The following is a 21,285-nucleotide window of genomic DNA, read 5'->3' on the forward strand; positions in this document are numbered from 1 at the left end:
CCCGTTCCTTCCGAAGACCGTTTTTGCGGGTTCTACTCGAACCTTTTTGTAGTCCCAAAGAAGGATGGCTCTCTTCGCCCTATCTTGGATTTGAAGCTTCTGAACCGCCACCTCCGACCTCGCCACTTCAGAATGGAATCCCTGCGGTCAGTGATCGCTGCCATGGAACCCGGGGAGTTCCTCTGCTCGGTCGACATCCAAGATGCGTACCTTCATGTCCCCATCTGCGTATGGCATCAGAGATTCCTTCGGTTTGCTGTTGGGGACAATCACTACCAGTTCACAGCTCTCCCCTTCGGTTTAGCGTCTGCCCCCAGGGTCTTCACCAAAATCATGGCGGCGGTCATGGCCCTCCTTCGTTCCAGGGGGATTCTCTTTATCCCCGACCTGGATGATCTGTTGATCAAGGGGTCCTCATCTAGACTGTGCCCACAGTCTCCAGGTCTCCCTGGACACCCTGACCCGTCTCGGCTGGATTATCAACCGGACCAAGTCCTCTCTGATTCCATCCCAACGACTGTCCTTCCTGGGCATGGTGTTGGACGCGAACTTAGCTCGGGTCTTCCTCCCAGAGGACAAGTTCTCAGTACTCCTCAAGGCAGTCCGCCTTCTCAAACACCCAGCCCCTCAGTCACTTTGTTTCTGCATAGGAGTCCTGGGAAAGATGGTGGCCTCCATGGAGGCTGTTCCTTTTGCCCAGTTCCACACCCGCCCCCTCCAACTATTCCTCCTATCCACCTGGAACAGGTCCTTGGACTCCCTGGACCGTCCAGTCCACCTTCCTCTCCAGGTCCGTCAGTCCCTAACCTGGTGGACGCTGTCCTCCTCTCTCCTGAGAGGAAGATCATTTCTTCCCCTTCAGTGGCAGGTCATCACCACCGATGCCAGCCTTCTCGGGTGGGGAGCAGTCTTCCGACAACACACGGCTCAGGGCCGTTGGACCACCCAGGAAGCTCTCCTTCCCATCAACCTTCTGGAGATCAGGGCAATCTTCCTTGCGTTAATCCGCTGGCAGTCTCTTCTGTCGAATCTTCCTGTCCGCATCCAGTCCGACAACGCCACGGCCGTGGCGTACTTAAACCACCAGGGCGGGACTTGCAGCGGCCAAGTAATGGCAGAAGTGGCAAAGATTCTTCGGTGGGCGGAACGCCACATTCCGGCCATATCAGCCGGTCATATCCCCGGAGTCGAAAACTGGGCAGCCGACTTTCTCAGTCGCCAGGGCCTAGCAGCGGGCGAGTGGTCTCTCCACCCTGCAGTATTCAATCAAATTTGCCTCCGCTGGGGTACGCCAGACGTCGATCTTATGGCGTCCCGGATGAACCACAAGGTCCCTCAGTTTGTCGCCAGGTCCCCGGATCCTCTTGCCGTCGGCCACGACGCCCTGGTAATTCCATGGTCCCAGTTTCAGTTTCCCTACCTGTTCCCACCCCTCCCCTTGATTCCAAGGGTGGTAAAGATCAAGTTGGAAGGGATTCCAGTCATACTGCTAGCGCCGGACTGGCCAAGGTGGCCGTGGTACGCTGAGCTTGTAAACATGCTCGCGGACACTCCTTGGAGACTCCCGGATCGGCCAGATCTCCTCTCGCAGGGACCTCTCTACCACCAGAGTTCTCAGTCGCTGAGTTTAATGGCATGGCCGTTGAGGCCGCAGTCTTCAAAAACTCTGGTCTCTCCTCCCAGGTCATACAGACCATGATCAGAGCCAGAAAACCGGCTTCTTCCAGTATCTACCATAGGTACTGGAAAGCGTTCTTTCGCTGGTGCGAAACCAATGACGTTTTTCCAATGTCCTTTTCTCTTCCGGATCTTCTCGGTTTCCTCCAGTCTGGTCTCGATTCGGGCTTATCCCTCAGCACACTCAAGGGACAAGTGTCCGCTCTGTCGATTCTCTTCCAGAGTGACCTTTCCTCCATTCACCAGGTTCGGACTTTTCTACAGGGAGTTGCGCATATCGCCCCTCCTTTCCGTCCTCCCTTGGAACCTTAACTTGGTCCTTGGCGCTCTTCATGCTGCTCCCTTTGAGCCTCTTCATGAGGTGCCCTTTTCCCTTCTCTCTTGGAAGGTCGCCTTCCTCATTGCCATTACATCCATCAGGAGGGTCTCCGAGTTGGAAGCCCTGTCATGTCGTTCCCCTTTCCTGATTCTTCATCAGGATAAGGTCGTTCTTTGACCGGTTCCTGAATTCCTTCCCAAGGTGGTCTCTGCTTTCCACATCAACGAAGACATTGTCCTTCCATCATTTTGCCCTTCTCCGGCTCATCCTTTGGAGAAGTCTCTTCACAAGCTTGACGTGGTCAGGGCCATTCGGGTCTATCTTTCTAGAACCGCTCCCTTCCGTCAATCCGATTCTCTCCTTGTCGTTTCTGAGGGTCGTCGGAAGGGCTTTCAAGCGTCTAAATCCACCATTTCGTGCTGGATTTGCTCGGCAATTTTAGAATCGTACCGTGTCCACGAGGCACGTCCTCCCCCAGGGGTGCGAGCTCACTCCACCAGAGCTGTCGGAGCTTCTTGGGCTGTTCGCCACCAGGCCCCTGCCTTACAAGTTTGCAAGGCCGCAACCTGGTCGTATTTGCACATGTTTACAAGGTTCTATCGGGTTCATACCTAAGCCTTGTCCGATGCAGGTCTTGGTAGGAAGGTACTGCAGGCGGCGGTCGCACACCGGCCGACCTGAAACCTTTTCCCTTTTCCTTTCTACCCACCCTTTTCCAGGACTGCTTTTGGACGTCCCATGGTTGTCCTGTGTCCCCCAAAGAAGCGATAAAGAGGGATTTTTGGTACTTCCCATAAAATCTTTCTTGGAGCCTTCATTGGGGGACACAGCACCCTCCCTACTGGTTTGTTCTGGTACCGTGTTTGGGGCCTGGAGACCCTAGTTGAGTTGGTACTTTTACTGTTATGAGTTCTGTCGCTTCTCTTACTGCTTTTTGCACTAACTGAGGTGCTTGGTGCCTGTCGGTGGGTGTATACTGCTGGGGAGGAGCTACGCCTTTTTCCTTTTCTGCATAGTGTCAGCCTCCTAGCAGCAGTAGCATACACCCATGGTTGTCCTGTGTCCCCCAATGAAGGCTCCAAGAAAGATTTTACGGTAAGTACCAAAAATCCCTCTATTTAGAATATAAAATGGTTTTTATTGTATAAAAGCGCCAAAACATAAAAAAAATATAAATGAGGTATCGCTGTAATCTGAAGAATAAAACTGCTTTATCAATTTTACCAAACGCGGAATGGTATAAATGCCCCCATAAAACAAATTAATGAATTGCTGGTTTTTGTTCATTCTGCCCAACAAAAATCGGAATAAAAAGCGATCAAAAATTGTCATGTGCCCGAAAATGGTACCAAAAGAAACGTCAACTCGTCTCGCAAAAAACAAGACCTCACATGACTGTTGACCAAAATATGGAAAAATTATAGCTCTCAAAATGTGGTGACGCAAAAACTATTTTTTGCAATAAAAAGCGTCTTTTAGTGTGTGACAGCTGCCAAACATAAAAATGTGCTATAAAAACCCGCTATAAATAGTAAATCAAACCCCCCTTCATCACCGCCTTAGTTAGGAAAAAATAATAAAATTAAAAAAAGTATTTATTTCCATTTTCCCATTAGGGTTAGGGTTGGGGCTGAAGTTATGGTTGGGGCTAAAGTTAGGGTTGGGGCTGAAGTTTGGGTTAGGGGTCTAGTTTCTAATATGGGGTCACTTGTGGGGAATTTCTACTATTTAGGTACACCAGGGGCTCTGCAAACGCAATGTGACGTTCGCAGACCATTCCATCAAAGTCTGCATTCCAAAACATCACTTCTTCCCTTCCGAGCTCTCCCGTGCGCCCAATCAGTAGTTTTCTCCCACATATGGGGTACCAGCGTACTCAGCACAAATTGGACAACAACTTTTGGGGACCAATTTCTCCTGTTACCCTTAGAAAAAATAAAAAATTGGGGACTAAAAAATAATTTTTGAGGGGAAAAAAAAAAGGATTTTTTATTTTCATGGCTGTACATTATAAACTTTAGTGAAACACTTGGGGGTTCAAATTGCACACCACACATCTAGATAAATTTCTTAGGTGGTCTAGTTTCCAAAATGGGGTCACTTGTGGGGGGTTCCCACTGTTTAGGCACATCAGGGGCTCTCTAAACGCGACATGGCGTCTGATCCCAATTCCAGCCAATTCTGTGTTGAAAAAGTCAAATGGTGATCCTTCCCTTCCGAGCTCTGCCATGCGCCCAGTTTTTTACCCCCACATATGGGGTATCAGCGTACTCAGGACAAAATGTACAACAACTTTTGGGGTCCAATTTCTCTTGTTACCCTTGGGAAAATAAAAAATTGGGGGTGAAAACATCATTTTTGTGGAAAAAAAAAAAGATTTGTTATTTTTACGGCTCTACATTATAAACCTCTGTGAAGCACTTGGGGGTTCAAAGTGCTCACCACACATCTAGATAAGTTCCTTAGGTAGTCTACTTTTTAAAATGATACTTGTGGGGGGTTTCCATTGTTTAGGCACATCAGGGGCTCTCCAAACACGACATTGGGTCCTATCTCAATTCCAGCCAATTTTGCACTGAAAAGTCAAATGGCTCTCCTTCCCTTCCGAGCTCTGCCATGCGTCCAAACAGTGGTTTACCCCCACATATCTGCGTACTCAGGACAAATTGTGCAACAACTTTTAGGGTCCAATTTCTCCTGTTATCCTTGGTAAAATAAAACAAATTGGATCTGAAGTAATTAGTTTTTGTTTTTTTTAAATAGTTAAATTCAATTTTTTTTTAAACATTCCAAAAATTCCTGTGAAGCACCTGAAGGGTTAATTAACTTTTTAAGTGTGGTTTTGAGCACCATGAGGGGTGCAGTTTTTAGAATGGTGTCACTTTTTGGTATTTTCCATCATATAGACCCATCAAAGTGACTTCAAATGTGATGTAGTCCCTAAAACAAATAGTGTTGTAAAAATGAGAAATCGCTGGTCAATTTTAACCCTTATCCCAACTCTCTAAAAAAACATTTTGTTTCCAAAATTGTGCTGATGTAAAGTAGACGTATGGGAAATGTTACTTATTAAGTATATTATGTAATATATCTCTGTGATTTAAATGCATCAAAATTCAAATTTCCATTTTTTTCACAAATAAACACAAGTAATATTAAATAAATTTTTACCACTATCATGAAGTACAATATGTCACGAGAAAATGTCAGAATAGTCAGGATCCGTTGAATCGTTCCAGAGTTATAACCTCATAAAGGGACAGTGGTCAGAATTGTAAAAATTGGCCCGGTCATTAACGTGCAAACCACCCTTGGGGGTAAAGGAGTTAAGTGGCCCTCTCTGTATGCAGCAAAGTTTAGTCAGAGACACACTATCGTGTCTGCATAAATATGAAGTTACTTTGGAGAACTTACGTGTTAAACATTGCATCCAGTGCTGCAACATGGACACTAATTATATTAAATTTCCAGCTCATTCTAGGCAGATTTCAACGTATGAACGGTAACAAGGAGAAACATATCCATCAGAAGCTGGAAAGCAGGGTCCACATGCCATTAGACTCCTTGTAGGAAAACGTAACTGTCTTGCTTGGGGTGAACACGGTCTACAGAGAAAGCTCAGGAAAGTTAGTGCTATCACTAGTAAGGGAGGCAAAGACATGCAAAACCAGTGGGCAGAACAATGCACTGAGCTTCTGGGGAAACACCTGACCAGAGCTTGACAGAATCATGTTTTTCTATGCAGCGATCACCCTCGGGTCCAGAGAGCAACTGGCCAGTCTGTGCACTGCGTTCCCATTTATACGGCCATCTGACTGCCCTAAAAGGTATGATTCTTCTACGGGCAACATTCCCTACAAGGCCATCTGCTTAACTTATACTATCAATTTGGGTCCACAGACTCCATTTAAGCGCTTGGCCCCACATCTACTTTTGCCCTTTGTGATGGAACTGTGTGTCTTCTATTGTTTCATACAAGTATCTATAGCTTTCTTTTTGTTTGTTTTCAGCAAACTAGTCCCAAGTTGCGTTTGTCATTGGCATCATTGAGGAGCATATTACTTAAACTTTTGTTAACTTTTTTAAAGGAAGAACTAAAACACCACATTAATTCTGCCACAGTTTATTTGCGCAGTGCGGCGAATAGCACAAAGTTTAAAATGTAGAAAAATATTAAACTTTATTCTTTGGATCAGTACAAATATGGCAATACCAACTACTCATTCAATGTGACAAATTTGCAAAGAAAATCAAGTACAAAAGTGAGTAAATCATTTAATTACAATAGAAAATAAATAAAGCATCATTGAAGTCAAATTATAAAAGAGGTCTAGGAATTTGATTACAAAAAAGTAAATCTGTAAACCAATTCAAATGAATTAAAGAAAAGCAATTGCCACTTATTCTTTCCGACTGTTAATGTCCAAAAAGGGTAAAAGTGTGTCCATCTATCATACGAGGCTGCATCCACATAAACCAGTTTGCATCAGAAAAATTGTTTTCTTTTCCGCTAAATAGATCTAATCCGATTTTCCAACCGACAGCTTGCGAGTACTCACAGCCTCCAAAGTTTACAAGCCAATCACCGTAACTAAAATTGTAGATAATTACTACACTTACTAAAAAAGTGTTCAGGTATGAAAGCTAGGTGCTGGATTACCGATTCATAACTATAAAGGGGCAGCCTAATCACAGTCATCCAAATGTGCTCAACATTCTCACGGTTACATTACAAGGCACTGTCATATGAACAGATGTGTAAAATAAGTGCAATTTGCAAAAAAAGATATAAAATATAAACTGGTTGTATAGTGCAATTCACATTTGGTCTGAAATTCTGGCAGCCTAAACCAGATGAAACAGCTATGTAAGGCAGAATGCATATATGACACGTACAGTCGGTGGCTCCAGTCAAAAACCAGATCCTGCTTAGAAGGCATGGCCCTCAAGCATTTTAGACTTAATCACCTGACAGATGAAAAAAGAGAACCCCTAGATCTGAAGACACCAACATTATGAAAACACAGAAGTGTGAAGTGCCAACCCTGACCTATTCAACATATCCTCAGATCAGCACATCCAGCAAGATCTTCACCAACGGGACGATTTCATCAAATTTGTGTTTGTAAAGTTAATATGAATTAAATGAACTTCAAAACAGATTTTTTTTCTTGGCCCTTTCTCCAACTTCTTATCGACTTTAGTTTACACCTTCTAGTTTCAGACTCCAACCGTACTCCACAGGGAAGACTCCAGGAGGGATGGTTGGTAGCTGCACAAGTAGACCAAGTTCTGGATCATTTTTCCAGGGCAATGTTCCAGTGAGACCTAACATTGTCACCTGCAGGCGGAGAAATCTATCAATATATTACATTTAAAAAAAGCCCAAAAATAGGACCACACACATGAAAGGTAACTTGTCCGAAATATTGTGCACATGAAATCTACACACAGTGTCAGGTTAGTGCAATGAGGCTATGTGTCCATGTTGCAGAAATGCTGCGGAAATGTCTGCAGCATTTCCGCAACTCCCTGCCGCATGTAAAACGCATGCGGAATTCGCATGCGTTTTCCCGCAAAACACAAGCGTTTTTAGCTTGCAGAATGCTTGCGCTTTACAAGCGATTTGAAGCATCGCTTGGAAAAGTGATTGACAGGTTGGACACACTTGTTAAAAATAATTTTTTTAAAAAAATGGTTATTCTCACCTTCCGATGGCCCCCGATCTCCTCAGTGGCGCTCTCGGTACGTTCCGTTCCCAGGGATGCTTTGGGCGAAGGACCTTTGAGACGTCACGGTCGCGTGACCCCCCACGTCATCTCAGGTGATTCGCGCAATGCATCCCTGGGAACGAAGCCGCCACGTGCACCGCTGAGGAGATCGGGGGCCGTCGGAAGTCAGAATAACCATATTTTTTACTTTTTTTTTTTTTTCTTTTACAAGAATATTGTACCTAGGGCCTGGAGGAGAGAGTCTCCTCTCCTCCAGATCCCGGGTACCATCCGCACATGAAGCGCTCACTTTACGCATGGTGGGCATAGCCACATGAATAAAGTGAGCGTTTCAATGCAATCCTATGGCCGTAGAATCGCTGCGATTCCGCAGAAATAATGAACATGCTGCGGATTTTACTGCTACACGATTCCGCAGCGGGAAAATCCGCAGCATGGGCACAGCAACTGCAGAATCCCATAGGATTGCATGGGAATGCGGTTTTGAGCACTTTTTAAGCGTTTCCGCTGAGGCAAAAAACACGGCGGAAACGCATAAAAACCGCAACTTGGGCACACAGCCTGATACGGATTAAAATGATACTTTGGTTGATGAAATCCGTCTTGTGGTTGTTTAATCTCTATTTTCAGTTTTGAGTTAAAGATATGTTTGTGCTTTGGGGCGGGCTTGTGGGGGTCTTCATGTGGTGCTCTCATTTGGTATTCATCAGTATGGCCTCTGACAGGTCACTAATCCCACAGTGACCTGCCCTCTATTTTGCGTAATGAATAATATACACATCATATAAAATATTATATATATGTATATATATATATATATATGTATATATATGTGTGTGTGTGTGTGTGTGTGTGTGTGTGTGTGTGTGTGTGTGTGTGTGTGTGTGTGTGTGTGTGTGTGTGTGTGTGTGTGTGTGTGTGTGTGTGTATATATATATATATATATATATATATATATATATATATATATATATATATATATATATATAATCTTGGGGGGGGGGGGGAAAGTAACCTTCTGCAGGCTGATCGCATCTATGTGTATGTAATGCATTTCTTTATTGCCATTCATAAAAAAAAAAGTTAGTTTGAAGATGGCGCCGGTCACGCCTGCGCAATAGCAGCCATTTTCAAACTGTTTTGTTTTTTTTTTAAAGAACTTATAGATAAGAAATGAATTACATAGACATTATAGATGCGATCATGCTGGAGCAACGGCGCCTTCCTGAAGAACGTGATTTTTTTTTCCCGAATACATTATTATTATATATAATTCATTATGTTAACTAGGGGGCAGATCAGTGAGGGATCAGTGACCTGTCAGAAGCCATACACATGAATACATAAGCAGAGCACCACATGAAGACCCCCCCCCCCCCCACATACAGGCCGCCCCGAAGCAAGAGCATAGCATTATCGCAAACCGGAAAATAAAGATTAAACAACCAAAAGACGGATTTCATCACCCCAGGTATCATTTTATTCAGTATAACGGTGCCAACCTGACATTGTCTGTAGGTTACTGTGCGCAATCCTGCTGACAAGTTCCCTTTAAGTATTAAACTAATGTACAGGTACATAAATACATGTGTGGCCAATATACAAACATGGGGATGCCAGCGCTGATTGGGCACCGGCGTCACAACACCGCAAGAGAGCCCGGGGAGAGCAACAGCCAACACCACGGAAACGGAACTAGCATAGGATTTATTATTTTATGGGAGCTAAGTGTGATGTTTGACAAGAAGTTGGCTAAGTAGTGGACAGCTTCTTTAAATAATTGTTCTCAGTTGTGCAGCTTACTGTGTAAAACAGAACTCGCACCGCTGAGAAGCATGGCAGCCCATGGGCACTGAGCGATCTAATACATATCGCTCAGTGCAAATCGTTTACTTTATATGTAAAGACTACTAAATGACCGCTGATCGGTAAAAGGTTTACCGATTGGCATCTTTTAGCGCTGTGAGTTGATCTTTGTAAACGATCCTTAGGCCCTATTTACATCATAATAAAGGGTTTTTTTGGTCCAAATTGATAAATCTGCAGTCACACAGAGTGACTGAAGACTTCTGAATCCCTCCATTACACACTTACACAGTTTCAAACCCGGCACCAGTGGGTATGTATGAGTTATACATACTACCGGGCAGTGGGTGCGGCCTCACTTCACACACTTTTATTGAGCGAGGCCGTGCCTCGACTAGTGACGCATCCGACCAGTGGGTGTGGCAGACTAGAGGGCGCAGCCTCGCTCCTTACAACGGTAACTTATACACACCGGCTCAGAAACCGGCGAATCCCCACAGCGCACACTTCTTGCATTGGGGGGGGGGGGTCATCAATTTGGACTGGACAACCCTTTTAATGCCAGAAACACTTCAAAAGTATAACATGTCTGTTAGGACTCTATTGCCAGACAGAGCAACGTATATAATTATACTGAACACAAAAAAATAATAATAATAGAAAAGGTTAACAAATAGCCAGAGCTGATTCTAGCTTTTCTGCTGTCTGAAGGGAAAATTAAACTGAAATAGGGCCCTCTGTTTATCTCTATGTCTGATTAACACTCACATCTAATGCCTTTCAGATTTTGTCTACAAAATAGTTGGAAAGATTGGTGCTATAGGCTTTTATCAATATTTCCAATTTCCTTTTAAAAGATACTCACATTAGTACTCGGGGTGGATTTAGGAGACTGTAGTTTTAGAATATTACTCTCAGGCCATTTTAAGAAAGTGGCATAAACAACTGAATCTTTAGCAGTGAACCTGAAAAGAACAGGAACAATAAGTGTTACATATATGTCACGTTTGCAATCACACACGCACAATCCTCTTCTTCTACTTTTAAGAATGACAGTACTTACCAGACATTGGAAGTAATGTTTTCTTTCTGCACTCTCCAGGGTTTAGTAGCATAAATTGCCTCTCCATTAATGCTCAGCCATTTCCCAACATTTCGAAGTCTCTCTTGGAAAATTGGCATGATCAAGCCCTCTTTGCTGGGTCCCACATTTAAAAGATAATTTCCTCCAAAGCACACAGTCTCCACTAATTCCTGAAGGATATTTAAAAGAAACACAGCAGACAAATAAAAAGCCAGCACTGATATTAGAAATCAATGATGTCAGTTTTTACAACAGGGTCAGATTTCAATTACAGTCATGTCACTTCAGAGTCACATTTACTAAAATGCCAAACAAAAACAAATCCAGAACACCGGACCAGAGTTTTCCCTTTTAAGATAACTCCATGGTACAAATTCCACAAGTTAGCCTACTCTTTGTGAAAGGCTATGTTCACATGTCCATATCAGTTAGAACGGATCCTGCAGCAATGGATCCAATAAGCAAAAATGGGATCCGTTACAAATGAAAGACAAAATATATATATATATATATATATATATATATATATATATATATATATATATATATATATATATATATATATATATATATATATCCATCCAGCAGAGATCAGTTATTTAAAAACACACTACAAAGTTGTATCTGCACACATTTTTTTGCCAACAGATTGCTGCTGGATTTGTCCTAAGTGATCACGGCTGGACGTGGGAACATACCCTAATAGGGATTTAATTGGTGAACAACAGACAGAAGGACAGTGTCACAAATTTTGACCAGTGACGTAGTTTAGTCACAAAATTAGTGTCCCTCCACCCTTCTTCAGACGCCCCCTGAAGAAGTGTGGACGAAACGCGCGTTGGGGTGGAGGGACACGGCACCAGCCCCACACATTGTAAGTATAATTGGGATTGTTTAGTCTACATATCTATACTTAGAAAGTTCTAATTTTGTAGTGGCATATGAGGATTATGAGCACTTTGATACTTTAGCATGAGAAACTATGGATATTGCCAGGTCATGCACATCGGTATTAGTTAGTTGTTAAATACTCCATTTTTGCCAGGTCACATTTTTTTTGTCTCCCATATTAGTGTTTGTAGACAATTCCCAGTAAGTTTGATAATTTGTTAGTAGTGTGTCTAAAGAGGCTTGTAGCCCATTGTGTCCCTCACATATGAGGTTATTTGTTAAGGTGTTCTTGTAATTTATCAATTATTTTGGTGTTTTAAAGAATTTAATAAAATACAATTTTATGATTGTTTTGGAATTGTGCATTTCTGTTTCACTACCTTTTGGATAGTACAGTGTAATGGACGGATTTTGGTATTTCCTATATAGTAGAATAAAGTCACACTCTGCGAATTTGAGCAACATGATGTGGACCTGTCCTGACCTACAGAGGTTTTGGTATGTATGTACTGTAAATATTCCCGTCACACCATTAGAGTGTAGTCTGGGGGTATGTGGAGGACTTAGAAATTATAGAACCGTGAGAGACTGCAGTGACAAGGATGCTTTCTATGCCAAGAAAGCGGTTCGCACAACACTGGATAGATGAGAAGGGTCCGACCATACAAGAATTTAGTAATAAATAACCGGAGATTAACTCTGGATAAGGGAGTGTGTACAAAATTGGTGCCATTGCAAAATTCTAGAAACTGTGTGCTTTATGGATTGAGGCATCCAGTATGGCTTTCCGATAGTTAGATAGGTTCTGAATGGGATTGTTGTAGCTGATGGACAGGGATAGCTGGTCCGCTGATAGTACATGTTGACCTCCCACTCAGGGGCGGAAGCTAAAAGGCAGCATACTGTCGTCTGTCCCTTTAGGGGTTTATTAAATTTCTTCTGTATTCTAGGGGGGTGGTGTGGCTTTGCTACAAATGTATTATTTGTCTTATTGCCCTCTCTCTGGTTAGCATTACACAACCTTCTTCCGCTTCGTGTATGACTATTTCCACTGCAGCGGCGCACTTTAAGAAATCTATTCCAGATGCGGGATTTTTTTTTTCTTTTACAGAGTGGTAGGGGTTTATGTTGTTTATTTTTATAAAATGTTTTGAAGAGACTTCCAAGGGGTTGTCCCATGAACACAGTACATATTAATAGATATTCCCACATAAACATGTATTGTATATAAAAAAAAAAAAAATTCCTGTGCCGAGATTCTTATAAATGTGCCCCGCTGTGTACTGTGTAACGGCTGTGTCTGTCCGTGCAGGGACATGGTCTGATCATACCACATCTCCTGGGCAGGGGAGGAACCAAGTGAAGTATAGGCCTACTGATTGCAGCAGGGTGTCTGCTATAATATACAGCAGACAGTCACTGCTAATAGTATCTATTCTTCTTCCAAGATGGCTTATGTAATGGCAAACTAATTACCTGGTGGGCCGTAAATGTATGGTGGCCGTCAGGATGGAGTTAAAGGGAACCTGTCATCAGGTTTTTCCCACAAAGTATGGCCAGCAACTGCAAGCCCTTCTATACATCATTGTAGTCCACAATACTTTCTGCACAACACAAAAAAATAGCTTTTACTATACTCACTTATGGTGCAGTAGAGTCCGATGGCCGTCACTGAACTTGTTCTGGCACTTCCTGTCTTCTTACGTTGCCGTCCTCCTTCCCAAGGGCAGAGAAAATGGAGCACGATGGGGGACACTGTGTGGATGATGGTAGGACGCATCATCCACATGAAGCAAGAAGGAGGACGGCACTTATAAGAAAAGCGGAGGCTCAAAGTCAAAATCAGCAACACTCAGACTGGACCATGGCGTAGAAGAGTATAGAAAAAGCTATTTCGTGTTATGCAGAGTGCATTGGGGACTTGTATACAGTATTCTAGAATGCTGCATATAAGAGTGTACAGGTGCTGGCTGTACTTTAATTCTAGGGAAACTGCCAGCAGGTTTTTCACATTTAAAGCTTTAGACTTTAGAAACAGCAAAGTAACTATTGTTCACAACTTGCTAAAGCAAGCCATCTAGAAAAATGTGTCTTTAATGTTGTGAACCATCGACCCCCTTCCCGAATCCCCGATATGCTGCTGGGTACGGCTCCTTCTCTTGTCTGTAAGGAAAAGTAAACATTTCCATCACATTTTATAAATCTGCCTTGTGCAATTAATCACAATTATCAACAGAGCACCTTCACAGTCACAGTGCAAGATCAGTAAGAAGTGCCCCAGACACTTGGTTTTACTCACCGAAATTATATTTCCTTCATCCATCAGTTGACTCAATTGCATATTGCGTCTGTAGCCCCAAGAGTTGTGATCTACGGAAGTACATTTCTCCCACTTATGGTCTGGTAGCGTAGAAGGAGTGTATTTATCAGCACAGTTATAGTAACCGCCATGACGACAAGAACAGTCACTTCCCCAACGATCATTGACCAAAACCTTGTCCTAAAATTAATTTTAAATAAAATGTATAAAAAAAAATTATTTGCTCTGATCTCTCCTAACAGATGACAAAATTATAAAACAAGCAATGTTATTTGGGGCTTATGAGACAAACAAGGCAAAACAAAGGGGTTGGCCACTACTAGGACAACCTCTTCTTCATCTAAATGTTCAGTCCGGAGAGAAATAAAAAAAAGCCTATACTTGCCTTCCATGCAGACGGCATTCCAGCGGTGTCGGCACACGCTCTCGCGGAGCTACCGTGCAGTTGTTGTGACAATCAGCACTAATATCTCTGGCCCTGCCTTGGGACAAACTGAACATAAAAGAGGAAGTCAGATCAGCTGCCGCCCTGATTTCCTCTTCATGTTCAATTCATCCAAATGAGGGAACAGTGAGGCCTGCGCTGAATGGGCATCGGGCTTAAATGTCACAACAACTGCACGAGAGCAATGGGAACGCGAGTGTCGGTACCACTGGAATGGCGCCGGCACGGGAGGGGAGTATAAGCATTTTTTTTTTATCGGGGTCAAACATTTTAGATCAAGAAGGGGTTGTCCAAGTAGTGGACAACCCCTTTAAAAATTGTTATTCCCATCTTCATTGATGGGCATAATTGGATTATGCTTATGAAAACAAGCACCTTTTCTTTTGCTCTCATTGCTGAAGATGGGACAATCCTTTTAAATGCGTTTTCCCACTTTAGACATGTATTGCATATTTCAGCACTTGTATTTATCTTATTTTTATTTTTTTTACCTCTTTACTGTTTCCTCCTTTTCTTGTTCTGGCATAACACCCCATTCTATATATTCTATTACATTATTAATAATTCTATTATGGGATACTCTTGGGGAGGTGATAGATGGTCTGTTTTGCAAACCCATATCTCTTATATGTCTCCATCTCCTCTATTTGTCACCGTAGTGCACCTTGTCCTCTTTTATATAGCCTTTGATTGCTTCCCTGGATTCTCCGGTCTGGTCAGAGAAGCCACCTACAGTCGAGTGCATGTGCGCCAGACAGATCCCTTCTGACTTCCAGGAGTGCAAAATCAGGTGATCGCGATGCGTTCCAGCATGCACCGCGTACTATCCCGGAAGTCCCTTTTGCTTCAAGAAACAGAGCAAGAGCACTATGTGCCACTGATAACGAAGGTATGGCTAATCACTGAGAAGAAAATGTCCAGCTTCACCGAATCCATGAAAAAAAGTTTTCTTTATTCACAAACTTAAAACATGGAGGATACAAACTTCAGCACGAACCATATGGGTAAGAATCATGGTCATGATTAAGGGAGCTTAGTCTCCAGAAACACGTTGAGATTCTTACTCATATGGTTCGTGCTGAAGTTTGTATCCTCCATGTTTAAAATTTGTGAATAAAGAAAATGTTTTTTCACGGATTCGGTGAAGCTGGACATTTTCTTCTCTTGGATTCTACACGCCTGGACACAGAGGGTCCGTGCTCCCGAAACTCAGCTTATGCATCACGGGTGAGATGGTTTATATTCCTTCTCTTCATGGCTATTCACTGCATGACATGGCGGCATACTATTGGTGACTTGATGGTATACATGTCATATAGAAACGCCCCCGGATAAAGCAGTGGTAAAAGTGCGTCGGGTGTGGAGAGGACACAGCATTCATTCCATCTCGGCATCTAAAATTAAGTATTATACCTGCTATCTTTTGCCCATTGCTATGTTCCATAGGTGGTCTCTTTCATCCAGGGCATCATTTTCTTTAGGTATTAAAGGGAACCTGTCACCCACAAAATCGAAGATAAGCTAAGCCCACCAGCATCAGGGGCTTATCTACAGCATTCTGGAATGCTGTAGATAAGCCCCCGGAGGAACCTGAATGATGAGAAAAAGAGGTTGGATTATACTCACCTGGGGGGGGGGGGGGGGGGGCGGTCCGATCCGAGGGGCGTCGCGGTCCAGGGCCTCCCATCTTCATAGGATGACGTCCTCTTGTTTTCACGCTGCAGCTCCGGCGCAGGCGTACTTTGTCTGCCCTGTTGAGGGAGGAGCAAAGTACTGCAGTGCACAGATGCTGGGCCTCTCTAACCTTTCCCGGCGCCTGCGCACTGCAGTATTTTGCTCTGCCCTCAACAGGGCAGACAACGCACGCCTGCGCCGGAGCCGCGGCTAGAAGACAAGAGGACGTCATCCTATGAAGATGGGAGGCCCCGGACCAGACCGGACCGCCCCCTGGGTGAGCATAATCTAACCTCTTTTTCTCATCATTCAGGATACATCGGGGGCTTATCTACAGCATTCCAGAATGCTGTAGATAAGCCCCTGATGACGGTGGGCTTAGCTAATCTTCGATTTTGGGGGTGACAGGTTCCCTTTAAGCATGTGCCCATTGTTATTACAACTAAGTCAATTAGCTATGCAGAGATGGCACCTTAACCCCCTTAGTGACTGAGCCAATTTTGACCTTAATGACCAGGCGAAATTTTAAAATTCTGACCAGAATAATTTTACATATGGTAATAGCTATGGAACGCTTCAACGGCTCCCACTGATTCTGAGATGTTTTTTTAGTCACATATTGCACATCATGTTCGTGGTAAAATTTATTCAATATGACTTGTGTTTATGTATGAAAAAAACAAAATTGGTAAAAATTTAGAAAATTTAGCAATTTTCAAACTTAATTTTTGTGCCCTTAAATCAGTCATGTCACACAAAATAGTTAATAGATTACATTTTACACATTTCGACCTTATATCAGCTCAAGGTTGGAAATTTTTTTTTTCGTTAGGAAATTAGAAGGGTTAAAAGTTGATCATCAATTATAATTTTTTCTACAAAATTTACAAAACTTTTTTTCATTTCTTTTTTAGGGACCACAACACATTTGAAGAGACTCTGAGGGGTCTACATAGCAGGAAATACCCAACACTTACAGCATTCTAAAAACTGCACCCTTCAAGGTGCTCAAAATTACATTCAAGACGTTTATAAAACCTTACTGTGCATCACAGGAACTAAGCAATCTGGAAGGAAAAAAAAAAAATGAACATTTAACTTTTTTCACAAAAGTTTTACTTTAGCTCCAAATTTGTTACCCTTGTGAAAATTACAGGAGAAAATGGACCCCAAAATTTGTTGTGCAATTTCTCTCGAGTATGCCGATACCCCATATGTGGGGGAAAAACTACTGTTTGTGTGCACGGCAGGGCTTGGAAAGGATTGTCTGTGGGCGTCATGTTGCGTTCGGAGAGTCCCTGATGTCCTTAAACAATGAAAGCCCCCCACAAGTCACTCCATTTTGGAGACTACAGCCCTCAAGGATTTTATCCTGGGATATAGTGAGAATTTTGAGCCCACAGGTACTAAACAGAATTTGATATTAGATAGTCATATTAAACTTTTTTTTTTTTTTTTTCCACAAAAATGTTGTTTTAGCCCCAAATTTGTAATTTTCATAATGGATAATAGGAGAAAAAGGACCCATAATTGGCTGTGCAATTTGTCCCGAGCGTGACTATACCCCATATGTTGTCAAAACCTTCTGCTTGGGCACATGAGAGGTGGGAGAGTATGCCATTTGCCCGGGATAGATTGTGAATGCCATCTCGCATTTGAAGAGCCCCTGACATGTGAAAAAAGCAGAAACCTACAAGTGACCCCATTTTGGAAACTAGATCCCTCAAGGAAGTCATCTACGGGTGTAGTGAGTATTTTGAACCTACAGGTGCCTCACAGAATTTTATGACATTGAGATGTGAAAATATGACATTTTAGTGGTAAAAATGTAATTTTTGTTTCGTACAAATTTGTCCAGTACACAAGAGTTAGTAGGTGAAACTGAACCCCACAGTTTATTGCGCAATTTCTCCTGAACGCGGTTCTGCCCCATATGTTGTCAGAAATTACTGTTAGGGCTCTTTCACACGTCCTGATATTTCCGGTACCGGAAAAAAACGGTACCGGAGATATCCGTGTCCGTATGTCCGTGTGCTCAAGTGGCACATACGTGCGGCATCCGTGTGCCGCCTGAGGACCACACGGACCGTGCAGGAGAGACAGCGCTACACTAAGCGCTGTCCCCCCCGCATGTGGTGCTGAAGGCAGAATTCATCTCTTCTCCCCCAGCGTTCGTTGGAGAGAAGAGATGAAAGATCTTTTTTTTTTTGGGGGGGGGGGGGGGGAAATAAAGTTTGCATGTGCGTCCGCGTCCCCGTCCCCCCCCCTCAGTGCGCCGCCTGCCCCCTTGCCGCAGAAATACTCACCCGGCCAGCTCCTGCGATGTCTCCTCTGTCCTCTCAGCGCCGGCAGCTTCTCCTGTGTGAGCGGTCACGTGGGAGCGCTCATTACAGTCAGTGAATATTCCCTGACTGTAATGAGCGGTCCCACGTGACCGCTCACACAGGAGAAGCTGCCAGCGCGGAGAGGACAGAGGAGACATCGCGGGAGCCGGGTGAGTATTTCTGCGGCAAGGGACCAGGCGGCGCACTGGGGGGGGAGGCGGGGGGCACATGAAAACTTTATTCACAAAAAAAAAATGATCTTTCATCTCTTCTCTCCAGCGGGGGAGAAGAGATGAATGCCGCCTTCAGCACCACAGCGGGGGGACAGCGCTTACTGTAGCGCTGTCTCTCCTGCGGGCGGTACGTGCACACGGAGGAGAGTGCACACTGTTCTCCGTGTGCACGTGTGCTGTCCGTATTGTGGTCCGTGCTGCCGGTAGAAAACGGACATGTCGACGTGTTTTCAGCACGGACATACGGTCCGTGTGAAAACACGCACATGTGCATAGACCCATTCATTTAAATGGGTCTACGTGTGTCAGTGTCTCCGGTACGTGAGAAAACTGTCACTACACGTACCGGAGACACTGACGTGTGAAAGAGGCCTTAGGAGACACGTTAGGGCCCAGCAGTAAAAAAAAAAAAAAAAAAATGGAAAGAGGGTAGAGTGCAGATTCTAAGTGCAGCAGCTAGATTCGAATGCATGTTAAACAAGTGCTATTTTGCACTCCCCTTTTTTGATGTCTTTATAAACTTGAATATAATTCCACTGTGTGTTTCAATAGGAAGCCGCATGTGTAGTTCTTCTCCAGGTGGTGTGCTATTATATATACCCGAAGAAGTCTCATAAAAGTGGAAACTTGGTTTTGGAATATATCATCGTATCTCACCCACTGTGTTCCGGGAGAGCACACCACCTGGAGAAGAACTTCGCAAACGTTATGGCTTAGAAGGAAGGAGCACCATTTGGCTTTTTAGAGACCAGATTTTGCTAGAATTGTTTGTGGGCGTCATTTGCGTAGCCCCTAAGGTGCCAGAATATTGTAGCACTCCCCCAATACACTGTGTCCAGCTTGTGCTTCTGGCGATACGCACCCATAAATTAAGTACCTTCTCGCCATTGCAATAATGCAAAACATGCAGCCGCTTACTGTGGTTTAGGCATAGAGAGGCTTAGAAGGAGGGGGTGGCATTTGGGAGTGCAAAATTCACAGTATTTTATTTTTGGGGGTGTGGGAAAAATGTCGCTTTTCCAGAGTCTTTGTTCTAGCAGTAACGTGGAACCCCTATAGATCCAGTGACAAAATGACGGACCTGAGTGGGGGCTGGTGTTATGCAGGATAAATTAAAGTTTTATTGGTACATTATATTTTTCAATCGCTTTCAGAATAAAGCTGGGATCATATTTTTGTGTTCAACGCTGAGCACTTACCTCGGGGGTTTCCTTGTAAATCTCACAAAAAATTCGATTCAGATGAAACCCCGAACAGAACCATCCACCATAATGAGGCAGATAGAGACCCTTCGTACTCAATTTGGAGTCTGGTCCTGTGGTATTCATCTTTTTAGGCGTGAAAAATCTGTGCTCTAAAAAGACACCTGAAATGATGGGACACCGCTGGAACACAGGCCAGTTCAAAATGACTCCATCTGCCTCATAAGCGAGTGGTTCCGTCCAGGGTTTTGTCGGCATCGCGGTTTGGGGGAAGTAACAAGTACACCTAGATGTAAATGCTCAGCAGAGAGTGCAACTTAAATGTGAGCCAAGCCTTACTCCGATTTTTGGGAGGTAGAAAAAACAAATAGACACAGCAGTACAAGAATAGTTCTTATTTTTATTTTTGCACAGTTCACAGTGTGGCATAACTGATATATTCTTCGGGTCGGTGCGAGTACAGCCATACCAGATTTATATAGGTTTTCTTCTTTTCTTTTTCATTTTTTTTAGTCCTGCTGCTATCACACAGTAAAAATGGTTTTGTTTTTTTTTTTATAAAAAGTGGATTTTTTGTCATTCTAAGAGATGTAACTTTTATTTTTTGGCAAGCAGAGCTGTAGGAGGGCTTATGTTTTGCGAGACGAGTTGCAGAATTTTTTTGGTACCATTTTGGGGGACATAATAAAAATCGCATTTTATTCAGATTTTTCAGACATAAAATGAACACAACCCAGCAGCAATTCAGTTATTGTTTTTATTTAATTTTTTTGCGCAGTTCACTGCGGTAAAAGTGAGACGACCGATTTGTTTATTGGGTCAGTACGATTACAGTAATATCAGATTTATATTGTTTTCCAATATTTGTCCTTTTTACAGACTAAACAATATTTTTCAAAAATGAATTTGTTTTTGCATTGCAAGTTTCTGAGAGCTGAAATTTTTCATTATTTGTCCTGAATGAGCCATATTAGGGCTTGTTTTTTGTAGGACGGTTTGGCGTTTTCATTTCTATTTTTTTTTTTTTAATGACTTTTTGATCATTTTTATGCACTTTTTTGTGAGTCAGTAGCATGTAAAAATAGTATTAGTCTTACCAGTAATTTGGTTTCCAAAAACCTTACATGACAGCAAAAGAGGTTGTCTCCATACCCTAATGGGGGACAGGAATCAAAAATAGGTTAAAAGCCCCTCCCACCTCCTAATCGCCAGTGACTTGCAACTAACACCGGATACCGGTTTGATTCCCAGGAATTATCCAAGGAACATAGGGAGGGAAATAATGCTGTCGTGGAAGGTTCCTAGAAACCGAATTACCGGTAAGACTAATTCTATTTTCTCTAGTCACCTTCCACGACAGCATAACAGGAATACCAACCAGGTCTCCACTGGGGGGGGGGGGCGCTTAACGGCCTGAAGAACTTTCCGGCCGAAGGTTAAATCCCCATTGGACAGTCCAATCTATAGTGTCTGGTAAAAGTATGAAGTGAAGACAATGTAGCGGCACTGCAAATCTGCTCGGCAAATGCACCTGCTCTTTCAGCCCTGGAGGCTGAGGTAGACCTTGTAAAATGAGCC

At 43.3% G+C, this 21,285-nt stretch overlaps 1 protein-coding gene across 1 annotated transcript in view; it reads right to left on the reverse strand.

The window, feature by feature from the left end:
- Positions 1-6,103: 6,103 nt before the first annotated feature.
- The window catches only part of FUCA1 (alpha-L-fucosidase 1), a 32,448-nt gene continuing 17,266 nt past the window's right edge, over positions 6,104-21,285 (reverse strand). The window contains exons 5-8 of the mRNA XM_077296142.1: positions 13,809-14,009; positions 10,598-10,788; positions 10,400-10,499; positions 6,104-7,337 (exon numbers count right to left, since the gene is read on the reverse strand). Coding sequence (XP_077152257.1) covers positions 7,197-7,337; positions 10,400-10,499; positions 10,598-10,788; positions 13,809-14,009 — 633 coding nt within the window. The 3' untranslated portion in view covers positions 6,104-7,196. The remainder of the gene's footprint in view (positions 7,338-10,399; positions 10,500-10,597; positions 10,789-13,808; positions 14,010-21,285) is intronic.

This window comes from Ranitomeya variabilis, chromosome 3, assembly GCF_051348905.1.
Source record: "Ranitomeya variabilis isolate aRanVar5 chromosome 3, aRanVar5.hap1, whole genome shotgun sequence".
NCBI lineage: Eukaryota > Metazoa > Chordata > Amphibia > Anura > Dendrobatidae > Ranitomeya > Ranitomeya variabilis.